Source organism: Peromyscus leucopus, chromosome 7 (genome assembly GCF_004664715.2).
Source record: "Peromyscus leucopus breed LL Stock chromosome 7, UCI_PerLeu_2.1, whole genome shotgun sequence".
In the NCBI taxonomy this organism is placed as follows: Eukaryota; Metazoa; Chordata; class Mammalia; order Rodentia; family Cricetidae; genus Peromyscus; species Peromyscus leucopus.
In genome coordinates, this window is record NC_051069.1 from 35498118 (window position 1) to 35516998 (window position 18881).

At 40.9% G+C, this 18881-nt stretch overlaps 2 protein-coding genes across 3 annotated transcripts in view; one reads left to right on the forward strand and one right to left on the reverse strand.

The window, feature by feature from the left end:
* Positions 1–5594, reverse strand: part of Siae (sialic acid acetylesterase) — a 38133-nt gene extending 32539 nt beyond the window's left edge. The window contains exons 1-2 of the mRNA XM_028859473.2: positions 5469–5594; positions 1547–1708 (exon numbers count right to left, since the gene is read on the reverse strand). Coding sequence (XP_028715306.1) covers positions 1547–1708; positions 5469–5535 — 229 coding nt within the window. The 5' untranslated portion in view covers positions 5536–5594. The remainder of the gene's footprint in view (positions 1–1546; positions 1709–5468) is intronic.
* A 125-nt stretch (positions 5595–5719) lies between these two features.
* Positions 5720–16827, forward strand: Spa17 (sperm autoantigenic protein 17). 2 transcript variants are annotated; one of them, XM_028859487.2, is made up of 5 exons: positions 5720–5829; positions 7444–7624; positions 12533–12603; positions 14119–14196; positions 16507–16827. In XM_028859487.2, the coding sequence occupies exons 2-5, from the start codon at positions 7471–7473 to the stop codon at positions 16651–16653; spliced, it is 450 nt and encodes a 149-aa protein (XP_028715320.1). In that variant the 5' UTR covers positions 5720–5829; positions 7444–7470; the 3' UTR covers positions 16654–16827. The 2 variants fall into 2 exon arrangements, with proteins under 2 accessions (XP_028715320.1, XP_028715321.1); XM_028859488.2 differs by lacking the exon at positions 5720–5829 and adding an exon at positions 5839–6132.
* Positions 16828–18881: the final 2054 nt, after the last annotated feature.

Consider the following 18881-nt stretch of genomic DNA (forward strand, 5'->3'; position numbering starts at 1 on the left):
CGATCTGCTTGTGTGCTTTTATTGCTTAAAATCTATAGATCCAGGATATATGTGCCTTAGCAAAGATACAAGTCGCCATATTGTCCCATCTCCTGTCATCCGCCACCAGTCACTTAGCCCAGTGTTCTAGAACACATACCTCCACGGCACTTCTCCATTGTTACACATGTACTCCTACCCCTTTGCCTATATCCAGGATGTTCCCTCTAAGAATTTGTGCCTCTTCTTTCAAGGCTCGTCTTTAAGTGCATTAACCCTACCTCCCTGCTAAGCTCCCACACGCACTTCCTTACTGTGGCACATAGCTCACCTAGCTCTAAGTGTTCTTTACTTTCCTAACCTCCCCTAACCTTCAGGCTTCATTAAGGGGAGGCTAAATCACTTATATGCATCACTTTATCATCAGTATCTGGCACATAGTAGCGACTCAATAAATATTTGAATATCTGGGTAAATAATAGTGGCAGTAATAGTAACAGTAATGACCACTCAAGTTAATGTGCCAAGCACTGTTCCAACAATTTCGTGTGTGTTTACTCATTTAGTCCTCATTATAATCCATTAAGAAGTAGTACCACCGCCAGGCAGTGGTGGCGCACGCCTTTAATTCCAGCACTCAGGAGACAGCCAGGCGGATCTCTGTGAGTTCAAGGTCAGCCTGATCTACAGAGCGAGATCCAGAACAGGCACCAAAACTACACAGAGAAACCCTGTCTCAAAAAACAAAAACAAAAACAAAAAAAGAATTAGTACCACTTCTACTTTATACAGGGAAAACACACTGTCACTGAGATATTTGCTAATATGTCAAAATTATATACCCAGAAATGACAGTCAGAATCAGAACCTAGACAGTGGACTCCAGTGCCAAAGCTATTTATCAGATCTCCAATTTCACTCTTTTTTTAAATGTTAAGACTTTTTTTATAAGGTGTGTGTGTGTGTGCGCGCGCATGTGTATGTGTATCCTTGTGCACCATGGATATGCTGGTGCCCAGAGTAACCAGAAGAAGGTATGAGATTCCCCGGAGCTGGAGTTTACAAGGTGCTATAAGTCACCCAGTGTGAGTGCTGGGAACTGAACCCAGGTCCTCTGCAGGAGCAGCAAGAGCTCTTAACCACTGACCATTCCTCTCAAATCTAGAATGACTGGCTCTCTGGCATGTACAATTCAGCCCAAATACCATCTTCTGTGCAACTTTCCCATAACAACCAGGCTGAGGTAGATATCGCTCTTCTCTTAGAACTCCTCAGATAATATCAGTGTCCATCGAACTTCTGCATAATTTGTTCTGTTCAACAAAGTCCTTGGCAAAAGGAACTTTGAGCCTTGTTACTATTTGTGGTATCTTTGGTGCTATCCACATAGTAAATACTCAAATAACTTTTATGGTTGGTTGGTTGGTTGGATGGATGGATGGATGGATGGATGGATGGATGGATGGATGGGTAGACAGCCTGAGCTGGAGCTATCAGCGTTTATTTTCAGATAATCCAGCAGGTGGCAGAAGAAGACAATAACTGAACAGAGAATGGGCTGCCTTACCTTTCACACTGGTCACTTTCTTCATGATGGTTTCCTGACCTTGGCACAAGGTCACTGTCACTGTGGCTCCAGGTGTACCAAAGCCCCAGATCACCGCCCCTGAAGGCTCCTTCTGCAGCACCATGTAATTATCGATGTATGAGGCAAAGCGAAAACCAATACCTAAAAACGTTGGCAAACACTTAGGAAAATATCATCAGGGAGATTGAGCACCAAGTGGATCTGGTAAAAACAGGAAGTAACATGCAGTCCCTGTACAAAAGAATGAATCTACTCAAGCCTTATAATCTTCCAAAACTAGACCTTGTTGCTCTTAACTAGACAAGCAACATAAGAAGAGTTCCCAACAACATGCATCGCAGCATAACATGGTCATTAAGGAAAACTTAGATCCCAAGGCAACAACCAATGTACATATTCTCCTTCCCTCCCCTTCATAGTTCTTGATCAACCCCACACCCCACACCTTGCTCTAAAACTTGGCTCTAGCACTTAACTTTTCTTCTTCAAATCACTGAAATGCACCGTCCATGTACCTCACAGATGGTGTTTATAAGGAAAACAAACCACTTCCTTCCCAACTCTCCATCACTGTGCCCACTCCTAGTAGCCAGGAAGGGATAGAAGGAAGCCCGTCTCCAACACAGCTTCTCTAATGCTGTGCCCACCTTCCTCTCCTCCTTTCCATCTTATCACTGCCAAATCCCTTCAATCATTTCTCTCAGTGCTTATTATTGTTTATTTTGTCGTTGCTGTTCGGTTTACTGTATTTGGGGGGGGGGGTTGTTTTTGTTTTTATTTTTGTTTGGTTTTTGTTTGTTTCTGTTTTTGATGACCCGGTTATGACTGTGACAATTTATCTTCCTGGTAAGTTCAGATAAATTCAGGACACAAAAATAAGATCATGGAGAGGCAGAAGGTTAAAATCTCAGAGGAAAGGTCTTGTCACCATTTCACAGGCGAAGGAAAGAGGAGGCATACTTGCATATTGGATTCTGTGCTAAGAGTCACTAACAAGACTGAATAAGAATTCACTTTAACGAGATCATTTCTATTTTTAACCCACAGCCTATATCGAAGTACTTCTTAAATAACAAGCATTGATCCACATGATCCCAGTGAGCTCACAGAAATTTAACTAGGAAAATCATAAAACTTACATCCCAATTTGTCTCAACAGGAAAGAGTTTTTTTTTAATCTCCAAAGAAAATAATTTACAAAATTAAGGGTTGTTTAGTTTTTTCGCTTTTTTTTTTTTTTTTTTTAAATAAAAGTGATAGGCAGGAAAGAGAATTAGAATTAACAAAGCCAACATTTTCCTCCCTGGAAGCTACAAAAGATGGCAGGCCCCTTAGGCTATTCTTAACAGGGCAGTAGAGCTAATGGGGGTCTCCTCACAAGCTTAGTGGCCTACTTATACTGCTCTTCGAGTACCAGACTCTAGTGCCTAAAAATCCTCAGCTCCCGTTCTCACTCGGGAGTTCGTTTGATCACAAAGCCTCCACGGCACTCAAAGTTCATCCAGAAGGCCTAACAAGCTCAAGATGCACGTACCATGAGCAAAATACTCTGGGACCACAACATCCCAGAATTGCATAAGCAGGTTGGCAGCCTGCTGGGGAAACCAACCAGGAGGCATATGTGTGGGAGGGCCCTGTCTTGGGTAGATACAGAACAAAAGCTGAAAAGCAAATGCATAAATAAGAGCTAAGCAGAGAGAGGGCTGGAGTCAGAGGGATGGAGGGAAGAAAATGTTGCTTACATATTGGAGTATGCAGCCAGTAGTCCATAGGCTGGGGAATGCCTTTTCAAGCCAGCCTGTGTTTGCCAACACACATTTATAGAACCTCTCTGTGAACGGCTTCATGATGAGCAAAAGAATTCTAGAGGTGGAAACTATCTGATAATAATAGTATAAATCGTGTTACTTACTGATCAAGAGATATAAACACATTACCCATCAAGGGACTAGGGCACTGCTAAATTAAGCAATTTTTTAAAGAATAGTTAGAACAGCTGTGAATTCAACAAATATCTCTTTGTGGATACCTACTGTGTGCCAGGCACTATTTTACACACTGAGGCTGTAACGGCGAAGGGAAAATACTACCAATAATAGATTTAAAAAAAAAAATTCTTGCTGCCAGGGATTTTACAGTCTACTAGGGGCTTACACATGTGACGGCGTGCTTAAGATACTGGAGAGAGTAATTTTTCTGGCTGGCCTCAGAAGGTAGTTTATGACAGCATTAGAATCCATGTCATCTAATTCCAAAGGTATTATAACTTCCCTTTTTGCTTCAGTTAGATTGTGACGATAATGCAAAGAAAAATTATATACTCTATCCTTACAAAGCTCGCATTCTAAGTTGAACAGACCGTGAAACAAACTGAGGAACTGAGCAAGGAGCAGAAAAGAATGGCGTAGCTCCAACAACCATGCATATTCAGACATGAATTTTTTTAAGGTGTGGGATTTCTCCCTTCCTTTGGGAAGTGAAGTAGAAAACAGGAATGAGCGCTGTGGGAAAGAAGCAATCACTACAAGCAGACTAGCAAATATTTTAGGGGAGTTGGTTGCCTCTGATGGGAAGTCAACCGATGTACTAGTGAAGAGCACACTGGCAGTCTCGATAAAAGCCACCGAGTTGTAGTTCTCAAACTGGGTGGTGAGTTCCTAGGTAACTTTCATTGCTAAATGTAACTTTTTATTACATTATAGACATGAGCAAAAGGAGCGAGTTAACGGAAGGATATTAGGATATGCAAGGAAGAAGGGAGAGAAATCTGGAGCATGAATGGATACTGTCAAGTGCAAATCAAGGTCATGTAATATGGCCCAAAGGAAATAAAACAATGGTAGTAAATATGACAGGCCTTAAGAGAAAAACTAAGAAAATAGTGGCTTACTGTCTGTACCTTCTCCCTGACTCCTATGATCGGTCCCAAAGATCGTGAGAAGGATGAGAAATGGGGACCGGCCACTACAGTGCACTAGCTTTGAAACTCTGAAAACCCACAGATGGGCTGGGCCGGTCTGGTGCTTGAGTAGAACCCAACCATGCCGTTTCTTCTCACCTCAAGCTTCATTTCTTTTATTTACTGTGGTGAAGAACGTCCAAATTCCTAGCCTTCTAGCCAAGAGCTCTAATCCCACTGAGCTATAATCCCAACTCCCTAAATGTCATTTATTGACAGTCTTTGGGGTCCACCCTTTCAGTGATCCAAAGAAAAAAGGCGGGTGGATCCAGCATTATCACTCTACTTTGAATGAACAGACAGATTGCTGTCTTCTGGTGTCTCCACTCTGACGGGCAATGTCCAGCTCAGGTTAGTCAGGTGACAAGCCCTGGCCTGCAGAATAGCCAATGTGAGTTAGTTCCCTCCCCAGGGTGATGAGCCTTAATCCCTCCACCAATCTCTCGAAGCTGCACCAAAATTCAGAGCTAAACCTTAAATTATTCTGAGCTAGTGAGGGGGATGTATTTCTTAGCCCTAATAACCACTTAAACTTGTGAAATTTAATTCCCTCAAGGCACCCATCCCGATAGAAGCCCTCCCCAAGGGCCCCACTGAGGGGGCAGGTGCTGAAGTCTTTTGGATGACTCAGTCACCTGTTTCCAAATATTATCTAACTAGCTTCGCCCCCTTCTCTCGGAGCTCTCCTGAAGGCTTCGGTCTGGGCACACTGGAGCCTCTTCAACTTGATAAACCAAAGTCTCCCTCTGCCCCCTAGGCTGCAAGCGAAGGACCGACCGTGGGTGGAGATAAAGGCAGCAGGCGGCCCCTCGGTACAAGCAGGCCAGGCCTAGGTTGGGCAAGAACCGGTTCTGACTCAAACCAGACCTTGAGAGGGAACGAGAGCCAATTTCCTGCAGAGGACCTGAAAGGCAAAGGTCCCACAGAGCCGTGTCACCTCACCTGCACCTCTGCTGGCTCGAACGATTACGAGCAGCAGCAGGCCAAACACAGCCCCCAGGGAAACCATGCTTGCGGAAATCCGTGTCTAGTGCTGGACTCCGGACGGGCCCCTAGGCAGGGGCAGTGACGGGGGGCGTGTCTGTGTGGGGGCGGAGCCTGGGCGGGGTCACATAGCGGGCCCCACCCTCGAGCTCTCAATACGCGAAACCATCCGCGGCTGAACAACAGGGCGCTCTCCCTCTCCTCCCGGCCGCCGTAGTTTAAAAAAAAAAAAAAAGCAAAAAAAAAAAAAAAAAACGGTTACCCAGCAACGAGATAAAACAACTGGAACCATCCGCACCAGCTTGAAGAGAAAGAAGAGGTGAGGCGGTTTCCCCCACTCCCTCTCCAACGTGGAGGCTTCGCCTTTTCCTTCGTGTGTCCGAGTCACTCGGCATCCCTGACACCCACTCCCTCGACTCCTGCAGCACACAGGGAGCCCGGAAAGCCCTTTCTTGGAGAATCTGGAACGTTAGGTCGTCGACGTCCCGCCCACGGTTTGACCTGTCTTCCCCCTCTACCGCCCGCGCTCTCCCGCCGGGTTCAGGGCTTTTCACAACCCTCGAAGATTCGATATTTAACCTCCTGTTTCCGCCCCAAAGAGAGAACGGGAAATCTCCCTCAGGTCAGGCCTCGTTAAACCTCCAGCCTAGACCCCTCCCAACGCCCCTTTGTGCCTCTCAGGGTCACAAACCCAATCGCCCCCCCAAGCAGCCGGTGTCAGCTACAGTTAAACCAGCCCTTGAATTTAAAAAAGTGAAATTTTATTCAACAAATTATAATAATTTCTAGAACCAAGACTAGGTTTGGTTGGTTGGTTGGTTTGGTTTTTTTTCGAGACAGGGTGTCTCTGTGTAGCCCTGGCTGTCCTGGAACTCGCCCTGTAGCCCAGGCTGGCCTCAAACTCACAGAGATCCACCTGCCTCTGCCTCCCGAGTGCTGGGATTAGAGGAGTGCTCCACCGCGCCCGGCTGACCATTTTGTTTTTTAATTTTAACCTTTAAACAGTTTCTTCTCAGCGGTGTGCAAGGGACTATACTAGCTTCTCAGCAGTCATTATCTCTTAAATATTGCGGACTAGCAAAAACAACCCTCACCTTTTAAGAACAGAAAGACGAACTTAATATCTAGTGAAAACTGTGGTTCTCTAACTTTAAGAAAAAAATTGACTTGTCCAAATTAGTGGGTCTGCTTTTTTTTTTTTTTTTTTTTTTTTTTTTGGGTTTTTTGAGACAGGGTTTCTCTGTGTAGCTTTGCGCCTTTCCTGGAACTCACTCTATACCCCAGGCTGGCCTCAGAATTAGAGATCCGCCTGCCTCTGCCTCCCGAGTGCTGGAATTAAAGGCGCCCACCGCTGCCGCCCGGCTGGATCTGCATTTATAATCCTATAATTCTCCGACTGTGGTGTCGCATGTCTTTTAATCCCAGCACTTGGCAGACAGAAGTCAGTGGATCTCCGAGTTAAAGGACAGACTGGGCTACATAGTGAGTTCCAGGACAGCCAGGTCTATGTAGAGACACCCTGTCTCAAAAGGAAAAACAAAACAAAAAACCAATGATTCATGATAGATTTCAAACCCCTAGAAGAAATGTGTAGACTTGGTTGGGGGTGAACTTTGTTTTCATTAATTGAATGTGCATGTGCATGGATGTAACCTTGGGGACACAGCCTGCTTATGGGAGTCCAAGGACAGTTTGTGGGGGTCGGTTCTCTCCTCCCACAACATGGGTTGCAGGGCTTTCATTCGGGTCTACCTTTACCTACTGAGATAGATCACCACCAGGCCTGGATCGTATGAACTCTTCCTTTGAAAGTCCAGACTATGTGTGTCTGAGAAATAATTTGAGTTGTGATTGTGAGTTGGTTTGTCACAGCTGTGATTATGTAGTTTCAATTAGACACATTAAAATTAGATGCTTTTTACTGAATCTTCAGGTACCATAGGCAAGTCATTCCAAGGAGATGTCGATTCCCTTCTCCAACACCCACTACCGAATTCCACAAGGATTTGGAAATCTTCTTGAAGGGCTGACACGGGAGATTCTGAGGGAGCAACCGAGCAACATACCAGCTTTTGCCGCAGCGTATTTTGAAAACCTTCTAGAAAAAAGAGAGAGTAAGCTCTTTTTTTAAAAAAAATAGGAATTTTTAAATAAACTAAGCATTTCGTTATGGTAAAACTTAGAATTGAGGAATATACCTGTCTCTGGCCTGTGATCTCCACACGTATGCAAACACATGTCCACACACCCCAACACACACACACACACACACACACACACACACACACACACACACACACGGGAACACAAAAAACATACACATACACAAAAAAGAAAACAGCAACAGCAGAAACTTAAGATTGTGTTCATTATGCAGAAAGCCTTTATGAGGCAAGTGGTTTCAAACACAGTTCTTGCTGTGAAACAGTATGTACCAGTTCACTCCCCAGGCCACTCTCTCGGCATGTCTCATCTGCCCGGTGCTGAAGGAGGTAGATCTGTTCTTAGGCATCTCTCCTAGCTGACTGCCTGCTCTTCCTGAGAGGATAATTTGCAGTTTTCTTTAAATTTTGATTCTTCTCATTTGAAAGTATTATAAGTGTTATAAAAATAATTCAACCCTCCTTAGATTAGATAAATTGGCTTTCGCTGGGGTATATGAAACTGTTCTTCAGCGAAGGCACAGAAACAAACTGCTTGGGCAAGTGAATTGCCAGTTGGGGAAGGTAATTTACATTCTATATACTCTCCAGGTCCCATCCCGCATAGAAACTAAGGTTTATACTAACAGTAACTATTTGATTTCAAGCCAAAGTGAGTTCGGTTCATAAATAGTTTCCAGATCCCAGCCTTGAAGATTCATGACTCTGAGGGTCTGACCCAGTGGTCAAAAGGGGAATGATCACAATCCTAAATTTGTACTGAGAACCTGCTCTTGCCTGAAACAATCATCGTATATGAGCTTTGTTATCATTACTTTGGGCAGAGGAGACTAGAAACAGCCCCAGGCAGACAGACACTCCTTTGTAAATCATCTTACAGAGGGAAGAACCCAGAGCAAGGCTAGAATATAAAACAACTTCCATCCACACCAAACAACTCCACCCCTGTCCCTTATGATCCTGTCTTTGAAGAACTCCAAATTTCACCGATTTCCTGACTACTGCTGGTCTGTCCCATATCTAGTCAGGGTGAATATTTGCTGCACAGTCTGCAACATTAGCAGAGAAAAGCTATTAAAACCGTTTAGTTAAAAGTAGTAGTTTTTGTAAACATGAATTTTGTTATTATAATATTAATTTTGCAGATTCATGCAGTAAAAATCTTTGGGCATTTGTTTAATTTTAGAACTTAGGAACATACCATTAAAAAAATATTTGAGTCACTGTTACCAGGTCACAGTAATAAAAACAACTGGTGACGAACAGCCCCAGAATACTGGCTCTCTGATAAACAAATGACAAAAGCCATTTGAAAACAATTAACCACCACACCCACTTCCACCTATGTCAACTGAACGTGAATTTCCAACTGATACAGTGTAAGAATTTAGCATTCCCCAGCAAAGCCAAAATAAATCATCGTGGATTTCTAATCCAATCTCCCAGCCTGCAAGAATTCCCTTGCCACCATTTTTCACAGGTGGTTATTAGTCTTCATTTTTGTGGCAGGAAACCTGTTAATAAACAGTGTGAATGGTCTCTCAAATCAGTAGGAGAAAATGGGCTCTTAAATGATGCTGAGATAAAAAATGGAAAAACAAAATAGCATCAACTCTTTATATCATACATCCAGATAAATTATAAATTGACTCCAGATTTAAATATGAAAAGGAAACCATATCGATGCTAGGAGAAAATGTAATTCATCACCTAAGAAAACGCCTGGTTTGCTAAGTTGCCTTCCTTGCTTCAAACCCCCAAAAAACAAGGGAGCAGATGGATAGAACTGACAACAGAAAAGGGCAACTTGTATGTGGCAAAGCACCATGAAAAAAACAAAAATACAGATAACAAACTGAGAAAAAAATGCTTGCAATTTACGTCTCAGTAAGTTAAACCTAATAAAGAGCTTGTAAAAATAGTGTGTCCTAACTCACTAATATCAAGAGATATCAACAAACAGTTCACACAAAGGCAAACACAGATAGCCCCTAACCTGAATATTTGGTCAAACTGGACCATAATAGCAATTCAAGTCAAAATTTCACTCAACTGGGGATAGAGAGATGGTTTAGGAGTAAAGAGCACTTACTGCTCTTCCAAAGGACCCAAGTTCAGACAGCAGTCCCACTCCTGGCCACTCACGACTGCCTGTGACTACAGTTCCAGGGACTCTGCCTTCCTCCTCGTTTCCTTAGGCACACACACAAATACACATAATGAAATGAAATTACACCGAACAGCCAACAGCCACTTCTGCATCATACCGTCAGAAAGCCAAGAGTTTGACCGGACAGTTTGTAGATAAGGCTGAGAGAAATAAGCCCTCACACCCGTTCCTACTAGAGATGTAAAGCAAAATCGAAAGGGAAGGAATTCTGTAGTATCTGCCACAATTCCATATTTATTTAACCTGTAGCCCAGAAGCTCCACCTCTGCACTTTTCATTCTAGCATTGTTTGTGAAAACAACCCAAATACACATATTAGGTGGCTTTTGTTTCGTTTTTGTACTGGCCCAAACAACAAGGCAAATCAGTCCTTAATACCTCTAAAATTGTCAACCAAAATATGCCCTTCCTCTTTTAAGTCCATTTAGCACAGGTACTTGTGACAGTAATAAAAGCTGACTAATGTGGAGAGTTATTCCAGAAACTTTGTAACTGTTTATGAGAGAACACACCAAGTAGGTATGCTACTGTTGTTGGGAATGAAATTTGGAGTGTAAGAAAAGAAATTATAGTTAGTTTAATAAAACCCTGTAATCTTGAACCTGAATTTAGAAATACCGGTGTGATCTTTTCTCTTTAGTAACGGAAGCAGCTCAGAGTGAGGCTCCTGGTGAAGCCAGAAGACTCACACCGTGGAAGGACAGGACAGAATCCTGAGACTGGTCGTCTGACTTCCAACCATGTGCCATAGCATGCTCGTACCCATACATATATAGAGACATGCACTCACATACTCACGCCTGCACGCACTGTTTTAAAATGTATTTTTTAATGGAAGTCTTTTCTGGCTCCCTACATTTTGAAACCTCAAAATCATGACTGATTAACTGTTAGTGGCTAATATCCCTATATTATCATCTCTGAATACTATTTCCCATGAACCAAACTTGCAATTAGTTCCATACATGTGGGATAAATATGTAAGAATAGGCTGACCATCTTTCCATCCCACAAAACAAGCTCCTAATGATTTTTAGGATTGCTAGCAAAGGCCTGAGGAGCATCCAAGCACATGAATAAGCCATCACTAACCAAATTTTGGACAAAGAGAGAATCAAGAAAAATAATAAAACTCCATGGACCAGAATTCACCCAGGTTACTAAACATTTGTGAGCTCATAATGTTAAAATCAGTCACAAAGAAATCATCATCAGGCCACCTAGGAAAGTACTAGGAGCCAGCTGGTTGTTCTGAAAGCTGGTAAAGGAATCAAACCTGTAACCTTCTTGGGGTTTTTTTTATTTTTTTGTTTTGTTTTTTTCTAGAGACAGGGTTTCTCTGTAGCTTTGGAGCCTGTCCTGGACTAGCTCTGTATACCAGGCTGGCCTCGAACTCACAGAGATCCACCTGCCTCTGCCTCTCGAGTGCTGGGATTACAGGTGTGTACCACTACCACCTGGCCCTTCTTGTTTTTGTAAAAGCCATATTTCAAGGTAACCAAATGGTTGACTATTTCCTTTATTGAGTCCACCCCAAAATAAGTACTGATTAATTTAGAACGTTATCAGTTTGTACCCCTAAATAAGTTCAGGAACAATCATCAGGGGCCTAAAAAATTATTTAAAAACTAAAGAGAGCAGGATATGACTTATCTTCTGAGATTAAGTACCACTACCAATGAGTATTCTTGCCAAAACAATCAAACCTAAATCAGATGAAGCCTGCAAATCTAACTACCAATCTACAGGGAATTCAAGGGCAAATGACCCTGTGTGGAGACAGTCGAAAATATCTGCACTGGAAAATTCCAAAGGAAAACTGGCCCAATTTCATTAATAAATAAATTGCACAGTAAAATAAGGTGGTGGTGAATTTTCCACTAAAAATTCTTTAAGGCATAACAAAAGGCATTATGTGTCCATTTTGAGGCTCTGATAGGATCAAGATAAGTATATTAGACAATGGGGACAATTTTGGATAGTTGGCTAGATACAGGATGATTGTAAGGAATTGTTAATATTTTAGATATGTTAATGATACAGGCTTATATTGTAAAGACTCTTTAGAGGTACAAATTTAAATATCTGTCGATTAATTAATAACGGTATTTGGGTTTGGCCTGAAAATAACCAGAAGAAAATGTATAGATAAGATGATAAACCATGATTGGATCATTGTAGCCTCTATGTAATGTGCACATGGGGCCTGTTAGAGCATCCTACTTTGGGAGTATGAAATTCTTCATGATGGAAAACTAAAGAAAATTATCTTTGGATGGAAATACTTCTTGTACTTCTTGTCTATGTTAACTGTCTCCATAATGTGTCTCATTTGAAAACTTTTATTTTTCACTTTTCCAGACTCCCTGATTCCTTACTGTATTTCACATACTTTTATGCAGTTGCTAATGAGTGTTCTAGGTGTCTATTTATTTAGAATATTGACACTTGTTCTTTCTCTCTCATTTCCTTATGAGTAAATGTCTGTGGAAGGCTCATTCAGTGTTAAACTCATCGTCATAATTATTATTTAGTAATTATTTATGCAGCACTAGGCTGTTCAATATCAATAAGATTTTCAGATGTCAGTAAAGAATCTCTGATTTGAAACAAGAAACTCGTGTTCCTGTATTGTTCTAGATTCACTATAATGAACACAAAATAAGTATAAAATTATTTTTGTTATTTAGAAACCAACTTTGATCCAGCAGAATGGGGGGCTAAGCTAGACGACCGCTTCTATAACAACCACGCATTCAAGGTATAGTCCTATGAAGCTACCAAATTTGGCTATATTTTTCTATCTATAAAAGAAATTATTATTGTCTCCCCCAATTTTTGAGAAGTGTGTCAAACATTATTAATAACTTAATAAAACATCTTTATAATGAGAAATGATCTTCTGAACTATCTGAATTGAGTACTGATCCTTCACATGAACTTAAAGATGACCAACAGGAGTAGGAGCTTGATTATCACACAGTTACTCCCATCTCTTATTCTTTAAACTTTATTGAGCATCACAAGTCAAGAATTATATCTCATAAAATAAAACATTATTAGTCCAACTTTTTTATTTACATATTGCAAAAAGACTAATTTGAATTAAATATAATGGTAATGGTACACACTTTTAATCTCGTGGCTCAGGGGCAGAGGAAGGCAAATCTCTAAGTTCTAGACCAGCCTGGTGTACAGAGCAAGTTCCAGGACAGCCAGGACTATGCAGAGAAACCCTGTCTCAAGATAGCAACAGCAATAACAAGAACAACAACAAAAAGACAATAAATTAATTTTTTTTTAGAGTACTACTCTAGACAGCTGAAAAATGTAATTTTCTCAGATGTTAGACTCTAGAGACATTGGCAAAGTTCAGACTTCAATGTAGGCCAGTAGATTTGGAGAATGTCTTGTAGAAGCTGTTACTTTGCATTCAAAAGTGAATTTCTGTCCATGTACACCTGCTGGTATGAGGCTGATGCTTTTATTTCTAGTTTTCTGACTATCTGCACTCATGGGTTTTTGGGGTTTTTTTTTTTAGTTGAGATCAAAGAGATAATGTTGAAAATGTTATGCCCTTGTGTCACAGAAAATTCAAGGTGTTTCTTTTACTTTGGGTTTCCAGAGTTTTATGTTTTTCCTTTAATTTACATATCTTCAATTTTCCATTTTCCGTGTTAAAGCCTCTCTCTTCCTGAAGGCAGTGAGTTAGCAGTGCCTGTATTTGGTAGGAGACTGGACTAGTCATGTCAAAACAGACTGAGCTGGCTCCTTCTTTATGCATACATCTTTTTCCAAAGTGAAACTCACTTCCCTGGTTTAATATACTATTGATTTTAATTGCATAAAATAATAGTTGACATTTTCATGAATGCACGTAAGGTGCTTTGATCAAATTCACCCTCTATTACCTCCTCTTCTGTACTATTGACTTAGTTTTTATTCTATAATTATCATTAAAAAGTCAACCTGGCTTCATATTATGGAATACAATGACTTTTATTGCTATTGTAGAAACTATAAACATTTTCCCCCTATGGTCCTCAAGATTTATTACCAAACCTTATCAGCTTTCAGTGTGAGGCAGTCATTTATCCCTTGAGTTTTCCTTCACTTCCATTTATTGCAAGACAAATTCTTGTTTAAAAAAAAACTAATATATATTTAATTTCCCATGCTTCTCAATACCTTAGCTTTCCGTTTCCCTTAAGCAGAATGGTCTAAGAGTTTGCTATCTTCAACACAATGCCTATGTGGCCCTCTTTTCTCTTTCTAGGACCCAGAACAAACTGAGAAATGTGAACAAGAAATGTCCAAGTCACCTGAGAGAGAGGAAACACCAGTTATGGCCTTTGTATGTAGTATTTTCCACAAACTTTTGTATTCCTACACACAATGGCATCGCTAAGTTTAAAGTTGTGCACAAAATATATATCAATGTTAGTTATATTATTGAAATTAGAATTGTGCTTTCTAGATAACATCGGTGATAAACTGGCAGATTATTTTCATAAACCCATTCTTCCCTTTAAAAATCTAGATCAGAAATCTTTCCATGGGAAAGAGACAGACAGCTGAACTTGGGCCTCCTCTCATCTTTCATATTAATATTCCACTTGGGGAATTTTTCCACCACATGTTGCTGTTGCCACCCACCACACAAAGGCAAAGGTTAGAGATAACTAAAGGAAAACACTTAGACACCACTAAATAAAATGGCCTTACACAGCCTGGCTTACTCATGGTCCCTGCAAGGTCTTCTATAAAAGTGCTTTCCTGCCTTGATATTCTCCATCCAAACCACGCAGAAATAGGAAAATCCACCCTCAAAGATACTGCCTCTCTCTATTCAGGGGTGTGCTAAAGCTGTTACTTGGAGACAGTTGTGCACAGTGCAACAAACTTCATTTTGATTACTTAAAATCGGCCACCTTAGGGTATTGAGACTAAGGTAAACACTACAAACCAGAGCTTTGGTGGTATTTTAGGAGGATAATATTGTTTCATTCTATTATTTCTCTGTAGAGCCAGTTAAACATTTTCCAAAACATCATTGCCTGTACTCTTCATAGTCCAAACTAAGAAAAACCAGGCTTTACCAGGCGATGGTGGTGCATGCCTTTAATCCCAGCACTTAGGAGGCAGAGGCAGGTGAATCTCTGTGAGTTCGAGGCCATCCTGATCCACAGAGCAATTTCCCGGACAGCCAAGGCTACACAAAGTAACTCTGTCTCAAAAAAAAAAAAAAAAAAAAAAAAAAAAGGAAAACCAGGTTTTGTATAAAAGAATTAATTCTGTACAATGTCAGAGTTCAAATGTTTGAGTTCCTTTTTAATGTCTTAGTATCTCAGTTAACGATATTGATACCTAAAATGAACAACACCCACTCAGACACAACTTTTCCTTACATTATTTAACTATTGTAGAATAATACTCATACAACCCAATTAGTCTAACCATGGCATCAGATGTTGTAGGAATTTAGGGAGTACAGAAAGACAGAGTCATTTCCTTACTTCTCTTCTAAAGGCTCTTTTATAAGCTATTCCAAGTTTGTGTTACAGTGCCATTAATTTTTAAGAGTAGTTCACTTGTCCATATTGGAGAATCCTCTCAAAGAATTTTATGCCAGTCTGTTTGTATTCAAACTTTTGTTGGTAATGGAGGGGATTGAACAGCTCAAAGCTCCGTCAGTAGTTGACTGAATGACTAAATGAGGACAATGGAACACAGTGGCCATGCCCCTCCCATCAAAACTGAGCAAAATTATATATGAGATAACAGCATAGAAAAGAGAACCCAGATATGATGTTTCATGGGGAAAGTAACTGTAGAGCATTCCAATTAGGGTGGTCTTGTTTTCAAAATGAAAAGCAAATGTGTCTTCATGTAAATGGGCTCATACATAAAAGAGATTTTGGAAGGATGTATAAGCATACACAAATACACACAGAGACATGCAACCTAAAATAATGGTTACTTTTTAGGAGCAAGATTTGAGGATGTGAAAAATGTTTCAACTTTTCACTACAAGTGATTAACTTGAGCACTTTTAATGTGTATTTATTATCTTTGTAGCTTAAAAAAGATACATTAAGGGTTATATATATTTTCAGTTCTACATTTAGGATCCATGAATTTTGCCATCTATAAATTATACCTAAATTTAAAAGAAAAAGAAGAAACTGTATGTCACTGTTTAGCCAACTCTGATAAACCCAATATTAGTAAACTGACTTTCTTTTTGATGTTCCACCTCTAAATGTATGGTTTTAATTGTCTAAACATTTAGAAATTAGAATTAACATCTTAATCCATCTTATATAATCACGATTACTTCAAAACAGCACATGTACTGATTACAGACACAATGCTATTTCTCAGGAAACTTTAAATAGGTACTATCTGGGAACAAGAGAGAAGACATTGACAACGATCTTGTATTAAGATGTATTAGAGTGGCAAGCTGGATCCCCGCTCTTTGGGCATTCAGCCTTTGTTACACACACAATGTGACAATGTGTAAACACCACCCCCGCCCCCAGGAAGCAACAGACCTCAAATAGTTGCATCTAGAAATTAGTTAAATCTATAGACCCATTTCTGCAGCATCAAAAAGGCAGCATTCTGGAAAAGTCTCTCACTTTCTCTCCTCTGATTGAAGGAGTCTACTGAGGAAGAAAGAGAAAAGGAGGAGTTCGCTGCTGTCAAAATTCAGTCAGTCTTCCGGGGACATCAGGCCAGAGAAGAGGTAAAGAAAATGAAGTCAGAAGATAAGAGTGAACAGGCGAAAGGAGAGGAAGACAAGTGAGGACACTGGTCTCCCCCCGCCCCTTAGAAAACACGAAAAGTACTCCAAATCCATCATTGTTGTGATTGTCATTTTTTCCTCAGTAAGGGAAATTGGATGTTGTAGAATAACATTTGTTGCTGCTGTGAAAATCTGTCGTGAGCATTTGTTTAATAAACATGCCATTGAAACACACCCCTTGAAGATTTCCCTGGGAATAGGAGAATTGTCTCTGCTTGTCCCCAGCCAGTGTATAAACACCTTTGATATCAGCATCTGAACAGTAGTACCTGAGGCTTCAGCCTTGGGTTGTGTGGTCTGATACCTAGTGAGTAAAGCCGCTCTACCCCACTCCTGGACACTGGCTTCAGTTCATGCTTCTCTTCTGCTGGTAACCTCACTGCCTTTTAAGTATAGTCTGCTTTCTGTTTTATCTTGGTGATGGTGGTGGTAGTGAACCCCAGAGCCTGGACTGAGCTATATACTGAGCCCTGAGTTTTTGTTTAATAGTTTGAGTTGTTATAAGAATAAGTAAAGATCCTGCCTTCCTGTAAATTGTACCCACTGATGTTCACTTGTCATAACAAGCAATCATTCATTGAAAATGTATTGCAGACCATTTATGTGCTGGATCAGTGGTGAATATTTGCTGCTTTGACCACACAGCTTACAGTTTTATTTTGTGTTCTGTCTTCTTGAGACAGGGCTTGAGTATGTAGCCCTCCCTGAAAGTCTTTTTGCATCCCTCCAGCTCCAACCTTGTATAGCCAACTGCCACTTAAAATTCCTATTGGGGTGTCAGGTTTCTCAAAATGAACTTGCCCAAACAACTCCTGATATTGCCATCTCCAGTCTGTAATTCTTTTGGTGGTTCCCACTTTAGAAAATAGTGTTCTATGTCATCTGGAGAATGGTCTATGATAGCCATACTTTCAGTTTTGAATGAGTGAGTTTATTAGTAGATAGTATGCCTAACATAAAAGAATAAATGGGGATGGATGACAGAGGATAAATGGATAGACAGACAGACAGATAGAAACTGAATGCTTATTAAAACATGTAGCAGAAATCAACTGGTAAAGCCCGGTTGAGGCAGCCAGCTAGAGTTCCTGGCAGAGAACATCCTGGGCAAGAACAGCATCCCCTGGTGAGGCTTCTAAGTGAAAGAACAAATAACAGCAGGTATAGATGACATCATCAAAGTGGGCATTCCCCCTATCCAGCAGAAACCAACCAGAGAAACTGAGGCTATCAGTTGGAGTTCCCAGTTGAACTTCCTGTCCATGGATGAGATTTCCCATGGCTGAACTTGTGGATTCTCTTATAGGGTAGGTAAACAAGGAAGCAGAGTAACATCTGTTGGAGGCACTTCACCTTCTACCTGGCTGGTTTCAGGGGAAAGTTTTTACTCTTGGGCTGTTTTGAGGTTCTCTTCTCTCCCTGTCACATAAGTATGGGGCAGCCCATCCTCAGACAAGTGGCTTAGGAAGGACACTTTTTTTTTTTGTTTGTCTTTTGTAGACAGGGTCTCGCTATGTAGCTCTAGCTGTCCTGGAACTCACTCTGTAGTCTAGGCTGGCCTGGATCTCATAGAGATCTGCCTGCCTCTACCTTCAGAGTGCTAGGACTAAAGGCGTGCACCAGTACACCTGGTTTGGAGGACACTTTTGAGACAGACATGTCTGAAAATGGATGTTGGGGCAAACCAGCTTCCAGTGCCAGCTTCTCAGTGAATTCAAACAACACATGATAACTTACAAATATAACGTACATTGCAAATGGCCACTCCTGTCGGGGTGCTGAAGAAAGAAGGCACTCCAAGATGAAATTTTAAGGCCTATGTGGCAGCAGGAAGGTCCAGCCTCTCTAATAAACTGAATCCCAAACAGCCATACAAAGGCATATTTATTGAAAGTTACACAAAGTATTTCCTCATACCAAGGTCCATAATCTAATTTACATGTTTTACTAAAGGAGAGTATCACATACCCCCATGACTCTAGTCCTTTATTATGTATCATTCGTAAAAATACACAATAATACACGAGCCTCTAGTTGCCCAAAGCATCTTGTGACCAAAGTCATGGGGTGGCTACAGTGCCCCTTCAGCAAAGCAATCACTGTCTTCCACATGGATTCTTCAAGGTCAAAGTACTTCTAAAAAAACAGCTGTTCATTTTAATATCTACCCCGAATACAGGGACTCTGCTAAATTCCTACAACACTCTCCATTCTTCCATTTTTCCAGG